The 20,224-nt window shown below is 61.6% G+C and overlaps 1 protein-coding gene across 1 annotated transcript; it reads left to right on the plus strand.

The window, feature by feature from the left end:
• Positions 1–6: 6 nt before the first annotated feature.
• CDC42BPG (CDC42 binding protein kinase gamma) lies at positions 7–18,902 on the plus strand (the record flags this gene model as incomplete). Its single annotated transcript, XM_007944798.1, has 37 exons — positions 7–127; positions 2,644–2,735; positions 2,817–2,900; positions 3,243–3,338; positions 3,600–3,748; positions 4,266–4,359; positions 4,583–4,783; positions 4,912–5,160; positions 5,566–5,645; positions 6,708–6,805; positions 6,914–6,994; positions 7,241–7,347; positions 7,434–7,613; positions 7,900–7,992; positions 8,070–8,191; positions 8,271–8,343; positions 8,603–8,709; positions 8,798–8,912; positions 9,073–9,221; positions 9,321–9,409; positions 9,683–9,735; positions 9,823–9,921; positions 10,006–10,065; positions 10,333–10,438; positions 10,674–10,807; positions 10,884–11,023; positions 11,116–11,197; positions 11,898–12,114; positions 13,814–13,876; positions 13,991–14,590; positions 15,573–15,670; positions 15,760–15,844; positions 15,994–16,114; positions 16,265–16,382; positions 16,665–16,788; positions 16,902–16,987; positions 18,846–18,902. Coding segments are annotated over 37 exons (4,623 nt in total), but the record flags the coding sequence as incomplete, so codon positions are not given.
• Positions 18,903–20,224: the final 1,322 nt, after the last annotated feature.

The following is a 20,224-nucleotide window of genomic DNA, read 5'->3' on the forward strand; positions in this document are numbered from 1 at the left end:
GCGCGGGGCGAGGCCGGCGGCGGCCCGGGGCTCGACGGCCTCCTGGACCTGCTGCTGGGGCTGCACCACGAGCTCAGCAGCGCCCCCTTGCGGCGGGAGCGCCACGTCGCGCAGTTCCTGAGCTGGGGTGAGTGGCGGGGGCGGGGCGGGAGGGCGGCCCGAGAGACGCGGCGCCGGGACCCCGGGCCACCGCGCGGTGCACGCCCACGGAGCCTCCGGCAGGGACCCGCACTCTGCAGGCGTTCCTGGCAGGCTCGCCGGCTCTGACTCCCACACCTGCGCCCACCCCGCAGGCCTACCCTTCATCTGCTCATCTCCTACACTCGGGCATGCCTAGAGACCCTCACTCAGATTCTCGCAGACCCCCGCACCTGTACGCGACACCTGCGTACACAACATCCTCGCTGTCACAGAGCCATACAGGGACACAAACCTGTTCCCACCTACAGACCCCCCCCCCGCCCACGTATGCAACATGCACAGAACCATCCTTGCCGAAACCTCACAGTTCACAGACCCACAGAAACACACACTCACACACAGACCCCATGCTTATCACACACATGCTCTGGGTTTCCCCACACACTCTGGGACACTTACAGTTCCAGGGGAGCACTAGGGAGCCCACACTTGGCCCCTGCGTGTTACGCCAACCACATTGGCTCTGGTACACACTCACCTGAGCACCTACTTTCACTCACAGATCAGAGGTGTCACGCACCCATGAACACACACACACACTTCTGCCTCCCTGCATATAAGAGCACCCGTGGCTGGAAACAGGAACCCATCTGAGCCCCTTTGTGCCGGCCACTGGCCAGGCTCCCCAAGAGCTGCTCCCGAGGGCTGGGGGCCCTGGTCGGAGGTGGGTCTGCACCCCTTCCTGGTGACTCATCTGTGTCACCGGGAGTGGCTGGCCCGGGGTGACCCTGAGCCCAGGGTTTCAGGGCACTGGCGCCAGCCTGAGGACTCCCTGGTCACACCCGACCAGGCTGTGGGGGAGGGCACAGGGGCCTGCTCTGGAGGGCGGGGTGAGCCGGGTGTTTGCCCAGCGGACGACTAGCGTTCTTGGCACTCTGAAGCTCTGGGCAGACTCAGGGCCTGGCCTGGCACTGCTGGGGGCCTGCCGTCCAGGTGTGCTAGCAAGCTGGACGCAGCCGCAGCCTGTTCCTCCAGGTGAGGGCAGTCAAGGGCCCTGAGCCTCTGGCCAGCCTGTCTCCCCATCCTGTGTGTGTATGTGTGGGTGTCTGACTGCCTTGTCGCCAGCCCCGTGACGCCCACACAGACATGTGTGTTTGCACACGCGTGTGTGCTCCTCCCAGTCCGCCTCTGGCAGCTCCTGCCTGGGACCCCAGCGTGGGGGCCTGTCTGTTGACATCTCCCAAGGTAACTCACAAGGTGTGACTCACTCCTCTCCTGCCCTAACTTGCCCCTGCTCCTGCCCAGAGGGCCCCCGGCATGGTCAGGCACGCGGGCTGGGCAGCCTGGCCTGGGACCTAGACTGTCTTAGTGGGGTCCTAGGCTTCGGCCCCCTAGCTGGCTGAGGCGCAGCTACCCTGGGCTCAGTTCCCTTTACAGGCCTGTGGCTGCTTCTCCCCAGCTCCTCACAGGCACCCAAGAAAGAGACAATACGTTTCTGTAACCAGGTTTCCACTGCAGCCCTGCTACAGAGCTTCTCCCTGATAAACCCGTGGGGCAGCTCTCTGCCCCACCCACACGCCTGCCTGGCTCTCAGGGAGTTTGCCTCCTGCCAGGGGGAAACTGAGGCAGGGAGCCAGACCTCAGCTGCCCCCAAGCCCCACTGGTCACTCCCTGAGGTTCCAAGCCCCAATTCCCTCTGCCAGGCTTGGGGCGACTCCTGGCCTGGGGGTGTGGGAGGGACAGGAGCTGCCTCCCATCAGGGTGTGGGAGGCGTGAGGAAGTGGGAGGTTCTTGGCCAGGTACAAGGTGAGTCCAGGGAGGAGGCAGGGCCTGGGGCTCCTGCGCGCTCATGCCTCAGGTGCCAGTGGCCACACCAGGCGGAGGTTTTTTTGGCCCTATTTCTGAGTCTTTTGAATACCTGGGCAGACTGGTATGGGGGCCTCTAGCCAAGGAGGCCTCAGATGGGGAGTCCAGGGCCTGTCTTTCCAGGGCCCGGTGGGACCATTTGCCCACCTGCCTTCTGGGGCAGCTGCCCAGTATCTCTGTGTCCACAGGGTCCCCGGACCCAGGCCTACAGCTCTGGACTGTCAGAGAAAGCCTCTCTGAGGACAAGGAATGTCACCCATCCAGTTCCCCCAGACAGGCCCAGCCTGGCACTCTAGGGGCCAAGCACTGTGAGCTGCGGTGGCAGCGGTGCCCCACACCCTCAGAGTGACCTGGCCGGCCAGTGTCAGGCCCCCAGGCTGGAGAAGACTACAAGTCCCATCAGCCCCTGGGGTGGAGGCTGCCTGGAGTCTGGGGACTGGGTCTGGGAGCCACGGATCAGGGAGGACTGGGGAAGCAGGTGGTGGGCAGAGGCAGCACCTCCACCTTGTGCGCCCCTGCTCCACCTCCCGTCAGTCCTCCCCGGGAGCACATCCCTGCCCGGCCTCAGGCAGTGGCCACCGCGGGCTTTTCTCCTCGTCCCAGAGGTCTCTGAGCCCCACCCTGTGTCCTTCTCAGCCAGCCCCTTCGTAATGAAGGTGAAGGAGCTGCGGCTGCAGAGAGATGACTTTGAGATCCTGAAGGTGATCGGCCGAGGGGCCTTTGGGGAGGTGAGCAGAGCGCTGGGGGGTGAGGGGTGGGGGGAGGCTGTTGGCACCCACGGGGGCTGACCTGTCGTTCCGTGGCCACAGGTCGCCGTGGTGAGGCAGAGGGACAGTGGGCAGGTTTTTGCCATGAAAATGCTGCACAAATGGGAGATGCTGAAGCGGGCCGAGGTCAGTTTGGGGCCTGGTGGGACTTAGGCACCTTGCGGATGGGTGGGCCTCCAGGGAGGGGCCAGGCACCACTTCTGAATGCCGTCTCCAACACCTGCCAACCTCCTCCCAGCCCTTCCTCACATCAAGCTCTTAAAAGCAAGCCAAGTACTCCCGTTTCCCTTATAATTAAACTGAGGTCCAGGGCCATAAAGCAGGGCTCAGGCCCACACGAGGCCAGCCCGGAGCAGAGAAGGGCCATGGCCTCCGTCCAGCCTCTGGGACGCACGTGTCCTGAGCTGACCGGAGGGAGGTCTGGGCTCTGACTCCACCCACCCCTCCTCCAAACCAAACCTGCTGCAGACGGCCTGTTTCCGGGAGGAGCGAGATGTCCTGGTGAAGGGGGACAGCCGTTGGGTGACCGCTCTGCACTATGCCTTCCAGGATGAGGAATACCTGGTGAGGCTGCTTGGCAGGGTTGGAAGGGCGTCACCTGGGCGTACGGGAGACGGAGATGGCCTGGGGGTCCCGGGGCACGGGGTCCAAGGAGACAGACAGAGCCTTTTACTAGGACGATTTCCACATCTCAGCAGCTACTGCGCCTTCCAGAGACCACTCCAGGCTTCCCAGAGGCCGCGGTGGGGTGGGCAGGAGGTAGGGCTCAGGGGCTCAGGTGAGGGGCCCTCTCCCCACGCTGACTCTGCCCCCCACCACTGCCAGTACCTGGTGATGGATTACTACGCCGGGGGGGACCTCCTCACACTGCTGAGCCGCTTCGAGGACCGCCTCCCGCCTGAGCTGGCCCAGTTCTACTTGGCTGAGATGGTGCTGGCTATCCATTCACTGCACCAACTCGGCTATGTCCACAGGTGGGGCCCCAAAGCCCCCACTGCCCAGCCCAGCCCCCACTGATCACTCTGGGGGGTGGCTGACGTCTATCAAGCATGCCCCCAGCACCCCACACGGGTTCCTTTTAGTCCTCGTTCCAAAAATACACGACGGTGCCGACTGTTGTCCCTATTGTACAGGTGACGAAGTCAGAACTCAGCACAGGTCAGCCCCTGGCTTGAGTGGCTCAGCTGGTGGGTGGCTGCACCGTGATGTGTGGTGGGGATGTTTGGCCCCTGCATCCCCACATCACTCTGCTGCCTCCAAGGGTCCACTTCATGGCTCCCTTTCCCCAATCGGGCCATCCTTGTCCTCCTTGGGAGCCAAGAGGCCTAGCCACCAGGCTCCTCTCCCTCCCACGTGCACACACCTTGCTCTCGTGCACATGGGAACGTGGGTGAGCATACACTTGCTGGTATATGCACGTAGCCATGCATGTGCTCCTGGGTATGTGCTGAACACCCATGTGCACACACCCTGACCTCCTGCCTTCCCCAGGGATGTCAAGCCAGACAATGTCCTGCTAGACATGAATGGACACATCCGCCTAGCCGACTTTGGCTCCTGCCTCCGTCTCACCAGCAGTGGCATGGTGAGGGCCCTGCGCCCAAGTGGGAGCTTCCCAGGGAAGGGAGGCACCAGGCCCAGTGAGGGGCTTCAGGGGAACAAAGGACTAGGCCCAGGTCCCCAGTGGTGGGCACCAGGCCAGCCGAGCCCTGAGGGTGTGGGGTGCCAGGCCCAGGGCTGTAGGGAGGAGCCAGCAGGCCCAGCCGAGCTGGAGGCTGTCCTCATGACGTCAGCACCACCACCCACAGGTGGACTCCACAGTGGCGGTAGGGACACCGGACTACATCTCCCCTGAGATCCTACAAGCCATGGAGGAGGGCAAGGGCCACTACGGCCCGCAGTGCGACTGGTGGTCACTGGGGGTCTGCGCCTATGAGCTGCTCTTTGGGGAGACACCCTTCTACGCAGAGTCCCTGGTGGAAACTTATGGCAAGATCATGAGCCATGAGGTCTGGCCACTAGGCTCGGGGGTTCTGGGGAGGGCCGCGGGATGGGCTTCCTGACTCCACGTGGTCAGAGACACCTACCAGGAAAGGTGGGACCCTGGACCCACGCACCTGTCCCCGGCTGCCCACAGGACCACCTGCAGTTCCCCCCAGATGTGCCTGACGTGCCGGCCAGTGCCCAAGACCTGATCCGCCAGCTGCTGTGCCGCCAGGAGGAGCGCCTGGGACGCGGCGGGCTAGACGACTTCCGCAAGCACCCCTTCTTCGAAGGTGTGGACTGGGAGCGACTGGCGACCAGCACCGCCCCCTACATCCCTGAGCTCCGCGGGCCCGTGGATACCTCCAACTTCGATGTGGATGATGACACCCTCAACCACCCAGTGAGTGGCGGGCCTGCTGAGGGAGGAGAACTGCTGTGACCCTCGCAGGCCCAGCGAGCCCCCCAGAAGTTCCCCAGAGTGGCCACCGGGCGGGGGGGGGGGAGGCCTGTGAACCCCAGGGCTCACCTGGGGCTGAGCTGCCCTGAGGCGGATTGTGCCAAGTAAAGCCTCTTTGACTCTACATGTCATGCTGGCAGCCAGAATTTAGAAAACGAAGAGAACTCCCAGCAACCCTTGGGAGGCCACAACCTCAAGGACTCATGGTTGTGGTCTGCTTTGTTAGTTATTCCCTCGGCTGAGCGCCTGAGCAGGGTGAGGTGGTCTGGCCCAGTCCCGGGGGGCATCCTGGTTCTGGAGCCTCAGCCTGGAGCCACACCTGTAGACCCTGACTCTCTCCTCCTGCAGGGCACCCTGCCACCACCCTCCCACGGGACCTTCTCGGGCCACCACCTGCCGTTCGTGGGCTTCACCTTCACCTCCACCAGGTGAGTCTGGCTTCACTCTCTGGAGTTGAGTCCCACCTGGTGGGAAGCTGGAGCTGCCTGGCCTGGAAGGCGCTGGGAGCAGAGCCCGCCGGGCCCTGGGAAAGGAGGCTGAATACCCCACCTGTGCTGACCGGGGACAGGTGCTCGGGAACTGTGCCCTGAGCCCTTAGCAGGACAACCTCTGAAGCCCTCGGGGCCATCTGGGCCCTGTCCCAGCATTTGGCTCTCACTGTACCCTCCACAGCAGCCCAAGCATATCCTGGTCTCAGAGCCAGAGGCCTGGAGTTTGAAGGGCCCCTGCTGTTCCCTGAGCCTCATTCTGCATCTCTGTGAAATGGGCGGGATGCCTTCTGCCCCATCTTATGTGTAAGACTGGCCTGAGTCCTGGTGAGGACGTGCCCCAGGGTGGCCTGCACTTGTCCAGATCCTGGTACGAGGTTCCCCAAGGTGACCTGCACTTGACTGGGTCCTGGTGAGGATGTGCCCCAGGGTGGCCTGCACTTGACCGGGTCCTAGTGAGGAGGGTCCCAAGGTGGCCTGCACTTGACCGGGTCCTAGTGAGGATGTATCCCAAGGTAACTTGCAGTCATCCAGGTCCTGGTGGGGACATGCCCCAGGGTGGCCTGCCCTTGTCAAGCACGTATACTGTGGGCCCAAACCAGTGACTCCTCCCGACAGTCCTCGAGACAGGCCCTGCTGTCACTGTCACGTTGTCCTCTCAGGACACTAAGACTGGGCATATTAGGGGGCTGTTCAAGCTCACACAAGGCCAAGGCTGGAACTTGAACTTAGGCCCTGGAGCCACTGCCCTGAGCAGGCTCTTGGCACCAGCCTGGGCATCTCCTGAGGGGCCTCTCTGGCTCCCTCGCCTCCCCTGCAGGCTCTGGACTGTGAGGGTCAAGGCGGCTCTCCTCCTGAGCCCACAGAGCTGGGCTTGGCTTGGAACTGGCGCATAGTGGGTGCTTCTTGGTTGAATGAATGATTGGCTGCAAGAGGACGGAAGCGTCTTTAGGGAGTGGATTTTTGCCAGCTTGCAAGGCCCCTGCTCTCTCCTGGCCCCAGCCCCCGTCCTGAGGGCAGCATGGAACGGCTGGCTGCCTGGGAGCAGAAGCTCACGTGTCTAGAGCAAGAGAAGGCAGAGCTGACCCGGAAGCTCTCTGGTATGGCGGGGAGTCGGCCAGGCTGGGTAGGGCCGAGTGGGTCTGACTGGGAGGCCACCGCCGCAGGGACAGCTTACCATCTGTGGTGCCCTCTCCCCGCCCGGCCAGAGGTCCAGCTGACCCCCTCAGACCACCAGGAGCTGGAGCAGCTACGGAAGGACGTGCGGACCCTACAGGAGAGGTTGTCAGGTATCTCTGCCACCCCCTCGGTCCTCCCCAGCACTCACTGAGTCAGACCTATGTTCTGGTCTGGCCCCTGCTCTGTGTGTGCTGTGTGATCTCAGGGAAGTGCCTGAAGCTCTCTGAGCCTGCATGTGGAAGGCAGGCAGGGGACTCCCCTTCCGGGCAGGGATGAAGGGTTTATGAAGTGCCGTGTGTAGAGTCCCGGCTGAGGCTGGGCAGTCCATACATGCAATGTCCATGACTTCCTGGCAGAGACACTGAGGGATGGAAAGGCCCCCTTGTCCCAGACGGACGGGCCACCTGCTGGCAGCCCAGGCCAGGCCAGTGACCTGCAACGGGAGAGAGACCAGCTCTGCCAGGTGAGAGCCGGTGGGTGAGTGACCAGGCTCCGTGCTGAAGCCGTCTGTGTGCTGACCCGGGCCTTGCTCTCACCCCGGGCTCCCAGGAGCTGGCCGAGGCACAGACGGGGCTGCAGGTGCTGGCACAGGAGCTGGGCCAGGCCCACGGACGGCAGGAGGAGCTGCTCCAGAGGCTGCAAGAGGCCCAGGAGAGGGAGGCGGCCACGGCCAGCCAGACCCAGGCCCTGAGCTCCCAGCTGGAGGCAGCCCAGGCTGCCCGGAGCGCGGTGGGTGCTGGGAGAAGTGGATGGAGAAGCGGGAGGCCCTGCCTGGCAATCTTGATGGCGTTCAGAGGAAGCCTGGGGAGTCTGGCGGGAGGTGCTGGGCATACCACACGCTTTGCACCCCTGCTGTGGCTGGCTGAGGCCTGAGTGAAGGGAAGGGCTTTAGGACTGACCGGTCAGCTGCCTCCTCACTCACGCCCTGGCTAGCCCAGCCTGAGGGTCTAACCTAAGTGGGAAGAGGAGCCAGGGTGGGCACAGCCAGCATGGCCTGTCTCTCACTCCCTCACAGCTGGAGGTCCAGCTGACCACCTTGAGCCAGGAGGTGACTCGGCTGCAGAGTCAGTGCCAGCAGAGCCTGGAGAAGGCGTCCTCCCAGGTCAAGGTAGTGAGGCCACGCCCCCTTGCCAAGAGGCGGAGCCCTGAGACCTGCAGACCTTGACCCTTCTCCCTGTCTTCAAGGTCATCCACACACCCTCTGAGACCAATGGCACAGGACCTCCTGGCGGGGGGCCGCGGGAAGCCGAGCTTCGGAAGGAGGTGGCTGCCCTGCGCGTGCAGCTGGAGCAGGCCTGCAGTCAGGGGTGAGCCAGGTGGCCCGCGAGGGCAGGCCGGGGCCGGGGCCTGGGGCTGGACTCACCCCGTCAGCCCTTCCCTCTCCAGGCTGAATGGGAAGCAGGAGGCCCTGTCCCGGCTCCAGGAAGAGAACCAGTGGCTGAGCCGCGAGCAGGAGCGGGTAAGCAGGGGCACACGCAGGGCAGCACGGACAGACAGACAGACAGATCACAGTGCAGAGGCGGGCAGTCAGCCAGGAGGGTGGTCACAGCTGCCAGGCCCTGGGGCTAGCTGGTTCCCCGCCGTGGCTCACAGCTGGTGGACGAGCTGTAGTGGGGGAGCCAGGGTGAACAGGGCTGGGGCCAGGGATGCTGGGTGGACAGATGGGGGACAGGGTTGCGGGGGGGCTCCTGGGGGCTGACCCACCTTCCCGCCCCCAGCTGGCGGCAGAGCTGCAGCGGGAACAGCAGAGTAAGCAGCGTCTGGAAGGGGAGCGGCGGGAGACAGAGAACAACTGGGAGGCCCAGATCGCCGACATCCTCAGCTGGTGGGTGCCCGCTGGGATGGGTCGGGCCAGGCCGGGCCCGGGTGGGGCTGAGGGCTGAGCCCGTGACCCTGAGCCCTCTCCCAACCAGGGTAAATGATGAGAAGGTCTCAAGGGGCTACCTGCAGGCCTTGGCCACCAAGATGGCCGAAGAGCTGGAGTCCTTGCGGAACGTGGGCACTCAGACGCTCCCTGCCCGGCCACTGGTGAGCCCAGAACCACCCTGGGGCCACAGGAGCCTTGTCCGGCAGGTGGGGGATGAGACTCTAAGCTCCGAGCTCACGGCATGTCGGTAGCCGAGCTAGGACCTTGAGCCTGGACGATGGCATGCTCTGGTAGAGGGCGTCTTACGTGGGTGCCCCCCAGGACCACCAGTGGAAGGCACGGCGGCTACAGAAGACGGAGGCCTCGGCCCGGCTGGAGCTGCAGTCGGCACTGGAGGCTGAGATCCGCGCCAAGCAGGGCCTGCAGGAGCAGCTGACGCAGGTGCAGGAGGCCCAGCTGCGGGCCGAGCGGTGAGGCCGGGGCAGGTGTGGCCCAGGGGCCCGGGCTCCGGGGAGAGGCCTGTGGGGGCACACACGGCCCCGTGGTAAGCCTGCCCTGTCCCTCCCCAGCCGTCTGCAGGAGGCCGAGAAGCAGAACCAGGACCTGCAGCAGGAGCTGGTCATGCTGCGCGAGGAGTTGCAGGCCCGCGGGCCAGGGGGTGAGTGGCCATCGGAATGCCTTCCTGGGGGGAGCCCTCTGCTCAGTGCTCACAGTCACCACTGAGGGGTCCCTCAGCAGGTTTAGGGGCTGCAGAGGCAGGAGTTCACTCCGGGACCCTGCCATTCCTCACTGTTATCTGTCCCCAGTGCTCACTGAGCACCCGGCTTGTCCAGACCCCATCACAGTCTGTGGCCGCTTCCCTATCTGAGGTGGTAACCGGGGTTACCTGGTTCCTCAGGACCCCACCCCACGACCCTGCCTCTGTTTCCAGACACCAAGCCATCAAGCTCCTTGCTTCCCTTCCTGTCCTTCTGGAGCTCGGAGGTAAGAACCAGGGAAGTGCCGGGATAGGGTGTCGGGACAGTGGCTTGGGGCCTTAACGTTGCCCCCCACCCCACCCTCCGTCCCCAGAAGGATTCCGCCAAGGACTCCGGCATCTCGGGAGAGGCTCCGAGGCCGGGGCTGGAGCCAGAGCTGAGGCCGGAGGGCCGCCGCAGCCTGCACATGGGGGTGAGACAGACGGAAGCCCCGGAGTGAGGGCCAGGCCCCACAGCCCCTAGCACACCTCCTCAGCTGTCTCCCCTCCCTCTGCAGGCTGTGTTCCCCAGGGTACCTCCCGCCACTGCAGCCCCTGCAGACAGCCCTCCTGCTAAGGTCAGTGCCCTGAGGAGCCGGAATGTTCTGCCAGGCTTCCAAGAACCTGGATGGACAAAAATGCCTTTGTCCTCCAGGGGCCCTCTCCAGCATGGGCAGAGTAGGGGTGCTCATAGTGCTGATGAGTTTGAGCACTCACTGCCAGGCCCCCGGCCCAGCTTTGAGCTCCCAGCACCCCCTTGACACCTGAGCCACCTCAGGGATGGGTGTGGGGCCTGGGGAGGCCGCGGTCAGGCTTGGGGTGACAGGATGTCCTATCCTCCCCAGCCCGGCTCACACCTGCTGCGTCCCCGGACCTTCCCCTCCCCCACCAAGTGTCTCCGCTGCACCTCGTTGATGCTCGGCCTGGGCCGCCAGGGTCTGGGCTGTGACGGTGAGAGCTTGCATCCCCTCGGTGGAGGGAAACGTGTGGGGCACAGGGGCTCCCTATCCCTAGCCTGACGGCCAGGCTACTTCTCTCACTCCGGGGTCACAGCACCTCTGGAGCTACCTCTCCCGCGCAGGTCTCTTTTGTCCTGATGGGGAATTGGTTCTGGTTCACCAGGGCCTCAGGGAGGCTGGGTGGGAGTTCTGGCGTTCACACCATCTATTCTCACCTCTCCCCACAGCCTGTGGCTACTTCTGCCACTCGACGTGTGCGCCCCAGGCCCCACTCTGTCCCGTGCCCCCTGACCTCCTTCGCACGGCCCTGGGGGTGCACCCTGAGACAGGCACGGGCACCGCCTATGAGGGCTACCTGTCGGTGAGCTGGGCAGCCAGACGGAGACAGGTGGGGGCCGAGTGCCGACAAGGGCCCCACCACACCCGCCTCTCCCCAGGTGCCCCGGCCCTCGGGCGTCAGACGTGGCTGGCAGCGGGTCTTTGCTGCCCTGAGTGACTCTCGCCTGCTGCTGTTCGATGCCCCCGACCCGCGGCTCAGCCCGGCCAGCGGGGCCCTCCTGCAGGCACTGGATCTGAGGTGGGTGCCAGGCAGTGGCACGGGGCATGACTGTTGGGTGAGGGACATGGTCGGGACAGTGCGGCCTCTGACCTGCTCCATGGACATCCCAGGGACCCCCAGTTCTCGGCCACCCCCGTCCTGCCCTCTGATGTTATCCACGCCCAATCCAGGGACCTGCCACGCATCTTTAGGGTGAGTGCCTGGGCGGGCCGGCCGGACTTCCTCCTCTCCCCCTGCCGTCCCTACCTTGGCCACTTTCTTCCAGCCCCTGCCACCTCACCCTTTGCATGGATGGTGACAGTAGCTTCTATTGTGGCATCTGCATCTACTGCCCACCCTACAGCCGCAGTGAGCTTTCCACAAGTGACTCTGGCCATGCCCTGCCCAGTTAGGAGGCTCTGAGCCTCAGAGCCCTGCAGACCTCCCCAGCTTGCCCCTGGCACCTCTGTGCCAGCTGTGCTATACAGGCCTCGCCTCTTGACCTTTGCACGTTCTATTCCCTCTGCCTGGAATTACCATTCCCTCCCCACCCCCAGCCGGCCCTCCAGCCCCTCATCCACCTTGACTCAGTCCTGGTCCCTCAGGCTCCAGGTCTCTTGCCCAGGCAGTCTTCCTGGACTCCCTGGCCTGGGTTAGGAGGCCCTCCCTTGTATTCCCACAATGTTCCCTCCTTCCCTATCATGGCACTGCCTGTGGGTTTCTAAAACCGTCTGTGTGCTTGTCCAACTCCCCCGTCTGGCTTATAAGCTCTTGTTCGGCTACGCCTAGTCCTCTCTCTCGCACACAACAGGTGTTAGTGCACAGCACCTGGTGGGAAGGGGGAAGGCTGGCTGGTTGGCCCTGGGCCCGGTCCCTTGCCCCCAGCCCCTCCAGTCCGGGTCCCTGCCCACAGGTGACGGCCTCCCAGCTGGCGGTGCCGCCCACCACGTGCACCGTGCTGCTGCTGGCGGAGAGCGAGGGGGAGCGGGAGCGCTGGCTGCAGGTGCTGGGCGAGCTGCAGCGGCTGCTTCAGGACATGCGGCCCCGGCCCCGGCCCGTGTACACCCTCAAGGAAGCCTACGACAATGGGCTCCCGCTGCTGCCCCACACGCTCTGCGCAGCCATCGTTGGTGAGTCCGTAAGGCAGTCACGTGGCTCACCACTGCTGTCCGGTCCCTGCAGCTATCATCAGCAGCCTGTGGCCTGTCTGCCCACATGTGTCCCCCATGACCCTCCTGTGTGAGGAGCCCTGGGCCTGACTTCTCATCATGCTGTTTCTCTGTGCCTTAGTTTCTCCCTGTCCTAAGAGACAAGTGGAAGGAGCAAAGGTGTTAAAAACAGACACACGAGCTTCTGGTCCCGGCACTCCTACTGCTAGCTGGGTGGCTGTGTGCAGCCATGTGACCACTCAGGGCCTCCTGCCATCTCCTGTGGTGGGTGTTAGTACCTATGGCTGTTGCAGCAGGTTGCAGGTTCCTTAAGCCACTGGGTGGCTTAAGACAGAAACTCCCCTCCCAGTTCTGGAGGCTAGAAGTCTGAATGCAAGGTGTTGCAGGGAAGGGCTTTTGGGGGAAGAATCTGTTCTCTGCTTTTCTTTGAGCAAGCTCTGGTGCCCCTTGGCTTTCAGACACATCGCTCTGATCTCTGCCTCTATTGTCACGTGGTGTTCTCCCCACATCTGTGTCTGTCTGCTTCTGAGAAGGACACCAGTCATTGGACTGATGGCCCAGCCTGCTCCACTATGACCTCATCTTCACTAATTAAATCTGCCATGACCCTATTTCCCAATAAGGTCACATTCTGAGGTCCCAGGAAGGACAGGTGTCTGGCAAGGAGCTCTGGTGGTGCAGTGCCTAAGGCATTTGACTGCTAACCAGAAGGCTGGTGGTTCAAACCCAACTCTGCAAAAGGAAGATGACCCAATCTACTTCTGTAAAGATTTACCACCTTGGAAACCCAGTGAGAGTCACTATGAGTCAGAACCCAATGGCAGTAGGTTTTTTGTGGTTATTGTTTATTTGACTTTGTGGCTCCCAGGGTCATGCAAACAATTTGCGCTCAGCTACTATCCTAAAGGGCAGTGGGTTAAACCCACCCAGTGGCATCACGGAAGGAAGTCCTGCTTCTGTAAAGACTTTTACCAAGAAAAGCCTGTGGAGCAGTCATACCATGTAACACGTGAGGTCTCCATGGGTCAGAATCAGCTCCATGGCACTGGGTTGGGTTTGGTTTCTTCCGTCTGGCACAGGGCGGCTGCCACAAAGTTCACTGCGTTCAGTGGGGCTTCTGTAATTGACAGCTAGCAAAGAAGGGCTAGGGCCTGTTCCTTGGCTTCCCCTGACAGCTGAGGCCCTGACCTAGCCTTGCTATCAGGGAGCTGGGGCCTCTCCCTGCAGGCCATCAAGGTGGAGCCACAGGAGAGACTGTGGGTCCCCTGGGTCAGCCAGAGCCAGACGGGAGGAGGACACTTGCAGAGCAGGGAGAGCTGTGAACTAGAAATCTGCTTAACATAACCTACTTTGCTTCATCTCTTCCTCATGGTAGCTCTGTAACAAAAGTACCATTACTGTCCCCATTACACAAGGGGAAACGGGCTCAGAGAGGGCAACTGACTTACTCCAAATCCACAGCTGAAGGTGGTGGGTCTTTGACCCCAGCCCCTGTCCCCATGGCCCTATCCCCATTAAAGCTGGTCCAGACAGAGAGAAAAGGGTCCAGGGTGGTAAGGACAGTGGGATCACCATCCCTATTTCTTCAAGAGCCCAGTCCCTTCGATATGCCCGGGCTCTCTGCTAGTGGCAGGCCCTCTGACCTCTGACCCTCTCCCAGACCAGGAGCGGCTTGCTCTAGGTACAGAGGAGGGGCTGTTCGTGATCCACCTGCACAGCAATGGTACCTGTCCCCGTGGGCCAGGGGGGGGTGTGGGTGTGGGTTGGCTCCAGGGGACAGGACGGGGCTGCTCCTCACCCACCAGCCGGTGACACCCTGCCATCAACCACCCTGCAGACATCTTCCAGGTGGGCGAGTGCAGGCGGGTACAGCAGCTGGCTGTCAGCCCCACCGCGGGCCTACTGGTGGTCCTGTGTGGCCGTGGCCCCAGCGTGCGCCTCTTCCCCTTGGCTGAGCTGGAGAGTGCTGAGGCCACGGGCGCCAAGATCCCCGAGTCGCGAGGCTGCCAGGCACTGGCCGCCGGGAACATCCTGCAGGCCCGCACCCCCGTGCTCTGCGTGGCCGTCAAGCGCCAGGTGCTCTGCTACCAGCTGGGGCCCGGCCCGGGGCCCTGGCAGCACCGCATCCGGGAGCTGCAGGCACTTGCACCTGTGCAGAGTCTGGGGCTGCTGGGCGACCGGCTGTGCGTGGGCACGGCCGGAGCCTTCACCCTCTACCCCCTGCTCAACGAGGCTGCGCCCTTAGCACTGGGGGCCGGGCTAGTGCCCGAGGAGCTGCCGCCGTCCCGCGGGGGCCTGGGCGAGGCGCTGGGGGCCGTGGAGCTCAGCCTCAGTGAGTTCCTGCTGCTCTTCACCACTGCCGGTGTCTACGTGGACAGCGCTGGCCGCAAGTCTCGCGGCCACGAACTGCTGTGGCCAGCAGCCCCCACGGGCTGGGGTAAGCCCTGGTGAAGGGAAGGCTGGTCTCTAGGTACCTACCATGCACGCCACTTGGCAGAGCAAAGCAGAGTCCCACCTAGGCTCCTAAGCTTGGCACCCGAGGCTCTCCACACCCTGGCCCCGGATGCCCCTCAGCTGCTAGCTTGGTACCCTCCTCTTCCCTGCCTCAGCTCATGCTGTTGCCCCTTCTGGAACTGTTCCTTGTGTACCTGGCGAACCTTAACCAAGTCCTGCTCCAATGTCAGCTTGGCCTGGAGCTGGGAGGCCCTCGGTCCCTAAGGACCATGGTTTCTGTCGCTGTCCTTGCTGCTTCAGTCCTCCCTGCCCCACCCTCCCCCATCTTTGGGCTCTGCCTCCTTTTCTTGCCCTGCCCCTCTGTTCCCACCCGTCCTGGTCTTTCCTTCCTTCCACTGTAATGATGCAGTCGGTGCACTGGGGCCTGCACGTGGACAGGGTTGTTTTCTTCATCCCCGTCCAGCACCCGGCACAGGGCAGGCACAGCCAGGAGCTCTGCATGTCTGGAGAATGAATGCGTGAGTGAGTGAGTGAATGGTGTGAGGGGCGGGCTGGCATTCACCAGCACCTGGCACGATGGGCTAAGTCCTGCAAAAGCGTGATGGTATTTCCATTATAAACTACAGCTCTTCCTGGGTGGGGCCTTTGGGCCAGGGCCCCGGACTGTTGGGTCCAGTTCCAGTTCTCGCTCACCTGCTGGGTGCGTCTGGCCATCTCTGAGCTCCAAATTTTCCACTTCCTCATCTGTAAGTTAGAGGTGATAATGGTACCTACTCAGCTGTTTGAGGGACAGGAAGGCGCCATGCATGCACTGAGCACTGCAGGATTCTCATCTGTGATGTGCAGCTGGGCTGACCTCAGAGGAAGACCAGGAAGGTCCTATGCTGTGCAGAGAAGGAAACAGGCTCAGAGAGGTGCCTGGCTTCCCCAAGGCTGCACAGCACAGGCAGTTTCCCGCCCTGCAGGTTACGCAGCCCCCTACCTGACAGTGTTCAGTGAAAACTCCCTCGATGTGTTTGACGTGAGGAAGGCAGAATGGGTCCAGACCGTGCCGTTCAAGAAGGTGAGGGGCTCCCCCGGCCCTGGGCCGGACTGGGGTCGGAGTGCAGTGCCGTGGCATGCATGACACGACCTCTGTGCCTGACGCCTCAGGTACGACCGCTGAACCCAGAGGGCTCCTTATTCCTCTATGGCACCGAGAAGGTCCGCCTGACTTACCTCAGGAACCGGCTGGCAGGTAAGGGAGTGTGTACGCGTGTGCAAGTGACTGTCACCCTCCCCCATGTCCGTTCACCTGTGCACACATGTAGCCGGGGCGACCATGAGCACCAGCTGACTGGGGCCCCGGGGACTTGGGAGCACCACCCAGCTGTGCTCCTCCCACAGAGAAGGACGAGTTTGACATCCCCGACCTCACTGACAACAGCCGGCGCCAGCTGGTCCGCACAAAGAGCAAGCGCCGCTTTTTCTTCCGCGTGTCTGAGGAGCAAAGGCAGCAGCAGCGCAGGTGCGCACGCGCGAGGTGGGGACTTGGTCTGGGAGCCGCCTCCTACGCTGGAGGCGAGGCGGAGCTCACGGCAGTTGGGTGAAGGCAGAACTGCCCCCTTCACTGCCCCTGACACACGCTCCCATCTGCCTATCTATCTCCTATCTGCAGGGAGCTGCTGAAGGATCCCTTCGTGCGTTCCAAGCTCATCTCATCGCCCACCAACTTCAATCACCTGGTGCATGTGGGCCCCACCGATGGGAGGCCCAGTGCCAGGGACCTGCCCCGGGTGAGTAATTCAAAGCTAATCACAGGACGCTTTAGTGAGCTCTAGCCAATCACAAGCTTCCTTGGTGAGACTGAGCCAATCATAGGCCACTCTGGTGCGTTTGCGCCAATCGCAGGCCTCTGCGATTACCTGGCCCTTGGCAGATGATTTATAGCTGGTACTTGGGCCCAGTGCACATCCAAGCCAGGGGCCCTATGGCATTTATTTCCCTTGGCGTGTGTCATCCTCTCCTCACCTGCGCCTGGCTGCCCATTCCAGCCCCTCCACGCTGTTCCACTACAGGCTCCAGAAGAGAAGAGCCGAGGTGCCCGGAAATCCGGCCCGCAGCGGCCCCACAGTTTCTCTGAGGCCTCGCGTCGCCCAGCCTCCATGGGGAGCGATGCCCTCGCTGGAACCGTGGACCCCAGTAAGGGCAGCCCCAGGCGCTCAGTACCTCCATACCCCTCTCCAGACCCCATCCCCTTGGGCCCCTCAAGCCCCGATGGTGGTGTTCTATCCCCTCTTTTGCTCTTGCAGCAGTGAAGAGGAAACCTCGGACATCTCTGTCCAGTGAGTCTGTGTCCTGCCCCCAGGGGTCGCTGAGCCCTGCAGCCTCACTAATGCAGGTGAGTCGTGGGGGCTGCCCCTCCCCGATCCAAAGGTGGGGCACTTCTGTAGGTGGTGCATGGAACTGGAGGCCAGGGACCAAGTAAGCCGAGCCCATCCCTGCCATTGGTCACTCTGTCTCACACATCAGTGGGCCCCAGTAGAGGCCTGGTGGCAGGCTGACTCTAATGTCCCAGCTGTGTGGCCCTGGGCAAGGTTCCTAACTGCCCTGAGCTTGTCTCCTCAGTAAAATGAGGCTATTATCACCTGTATGAGGTGATGATACCGGGGAAGGGCCCAACATAGGCCCTAGCACATGGGAGAGCTTGAGCCATGGACCTCTCTTGGGATCCCTGACAGAGGCCCGAGAAGTCCCTGAGAGACACAGTTAAGTGCTTGACTACTAGCCAAAAGGTTGGCAGTTCAAACCTACCCAGAAGTACCTTGGAAGACAGGCCTGCTGGTGATCCCCTTTCCAAAAGGTCATGGCCTTAGAAATTCTTGGGAGTGGCTCTACTCTGCACACGTGGCTGTGAGTTGCAATCAACCAAGAACAACAGAGTCCCAGATCGTGTGCAGAGGGGATCCGGACAAGCCTAAGAGGACCTGGGAAGGTGCCCACCTACCCTCCAGTCACATGCCCACTTCCCCACACAGACACATCTTTTCTTATCACACCAGGCCGCTCAGCCCCGAGACTTGCCCCATTTTTTTTTTTTTTTCAATTTTAATTGTGATTTGGATGAAAGTTTACAGAGCACATTCATTTTCCATACAGTAGTTCATACACATTTTGTTTCATGATATTGACTACAATTCCCCACAATGTAACAGCTCTCTTCCCACTTCCTCCCCATAGTTACCTTTTCCCTGTGTCCTCTATTGCTATGCATCCCTTCTCCCCGCGAGCTGTCTCCCTGTGAAAATACTGCCCTTATGTTTTCCCATGATTGATTGTCCTAAGGGGTATATCTATCTGATTCACTCATCTATCTGATTCATTCCATATGCCTGTCTGTTGTTTGGCTGGAAGCCACAGGAATGAGTGAGTTCAATTCCAAACCTGAAGGGTAACTAGGGGCCATAGTCTCAGGGGTCTCAACAGCCTCTGTCAGACCAGCCAACCTGGTTTTCTGTGATTTTGAGTTTTGTCCCACATTGTTCTCCCACTCTATCCAGGATCTCTTGCACTGATCCCTTTTCCAGTGGTTGACAGTGGTAGCTGGGCACCATCTAGTTCTTCTGGTCTCAGGGTCATGTAGGCCGAGGAGTACACGGTCCACTGGTCCCTTTGGACTAATTGTCTCCATGTCTTTGGTGTTCTCCATTGTTTTTTTGCTCTGGATGACGAGAGACCCATTGTTGCATCTAGAAGGGCCATGTTCTTTCACACCTTCAGGCTCTTGCCCCTGCTCTTGGCCCTGCTTTGAAAGTCTTTCTCATCCTCAGCCCGATCAATGTCCACACCTCCCTCAAGGCACCACACCAATGATCACCCACAGAGAAGCCCTCCTGTTGGCCTGGTCTGGTGATCACAGCTTTTCTTGGACTTCTGGGGGTCCTTGTGGTGCCTGCTGTGGTGTGGCTGACTGGCTGGATGCCTATCTTCCTTCCCTGACTGTGTGCTTCTTGGTGGTGGAGTTCTGGCCTCTCTCTTCTGCCCAGAGTGTAGCATGTTTGCTGACTGAATGCAGGACGGAGTGAAGGAACAGAGGGACTTGAGTTGGGCTCCAGAGTTAAGTGAGAGTTCCCCTGCTAATAAGAGCCCTGCTGGAGCAGGTGCTGGGTCCTGCGGAAGTTCCTGGAAGGCACTGGCCTGGTGAGCAACGAGTGCTGCCTGCCTCTTCCCACCCTGACTGCCTTGTCTTTCCCTTCCAGGTCTCAGAGCGGCCCAGGAGCCTCCCTCCAGCCCCTGATTCAGAGAGCACCCCTTGATGCCCTCCGGCAGGGCCCACCCTAGTCCCAGGACAGAAAGATGTGTGGGGGCCGAGAGCTCGAGGCAATGCCGTACTCCGGCGGGTCCGGATATGTTGGAATTCAGACTCAGGGAAGGCCTGGGCTGGGCAGTAGCGGGAGTCTTGCCTGGGTTCCCATGACCCAGAGGTCCCGACTCCCAGCCCTCACCTCACCTTTCTCCTCTGGTCCCTGTGCTGGTCACTGGGATTAGGATGGTCCCCTCTGCTCTGGGGGCCCTCAGCCCTGGTCCCCAGGGGTGACTGTGCCAAAGCTGTCATTTCCAGTGCCCCAGAGTCAGGGGGAAGGAGGGAGAAGGCCTGAGCCTTGGGGCGGGTCTGCGGACCTGTCTGCTACTATCAGGCCTCTTGCTGAGGCCAGAGGAAGGCAGGTCTGTGTGTGGGGTCAGGGTGGGAAAGACAGATGCTGGTCCAGAAGAAAGGAGGCTGGAGAGGAGGGGAGAAGCAGGTGAAGGAGGGGAGAGAGGTGAAGGAAGTGCAGGGGGAGGTGGAGAGGAGGGAGTGGGAGGGGCTGGGAGCAGTGCTGGGAGGAGAGAGAGAGAAAGGTGATGGAGAGGAGGAGGCCACAGAGGGGTGCAGGGGAGAGGTTCTGGGAGGAAGGCAACAGAGAGGGATGGAGGGGAGAGGTTCTGGGAGGAAGGCAACAGAGAGGGATGGAGGGGAGAAGTTCTGGGAGGAAGTCCTTCCCAGGAGGAAGGAGCTCCAGGAGGCTGGGACCTGGGAAGGGGCTCTGTGAGTGGAACACTGATGTCACCCAGTCCGCCCCAGGTGAAGATATTCCTAGGCAGGGATGGGATGGGATGAGATGGGGGTATTTATAAGGCTCCTTGGCGGTGGGGAGAGCACACTCTGGCCTTGCCAGGAAGGGGTCATCTTTTTCTCAAAGTTTGAACCAACTGTGTATTAGGGGACATAGGGGGCATTTTATTACTGATCACAGTCATTGCTGTTATTATATTACTATTTTTATTAAACCTCTCCCTACTGAGTGTGGGGGACAAAATAAGTATTTATCTCCTCAAATGCCACATTTCCTGGGTGGGATCGATCCGATGCACCAGGACACAACAAGAAACCAATAAAGAACTTTGTAAGCTACTGGGCTCCCTGTCTGGATCTGTCCTCCCGGGGGTCAGAAAACAAGGGAATTTCGGGGAGAAGGGAGAGGCGGGGCTATCTGGGACCTTGAAAGGAGGGGTGAGGCTGTCTGGGGCAGAAAAAGACCAGGTCTCCTTCCCTGTGTTTTCAGGAATCAGAAGACGAACCCAAATCTGACAAGTGGGG

The sequence above is a fragment of the Orycteropus afer genome, unplaced genomic scaffold (assembly GCF_000298275.1).
Source record: "Orycteropus afer afer isolate SDZICR_OR568_19922 unplaced genomic scaffold, OryAfe1.0 scaffold00130, whole genome shotgun sequence".
NCBI lineage: Eukaryota > Metazoa > Chordata > Mammalia > Tubulidentata > Orycteropodidae > Orycteropus > Orycteropus afer.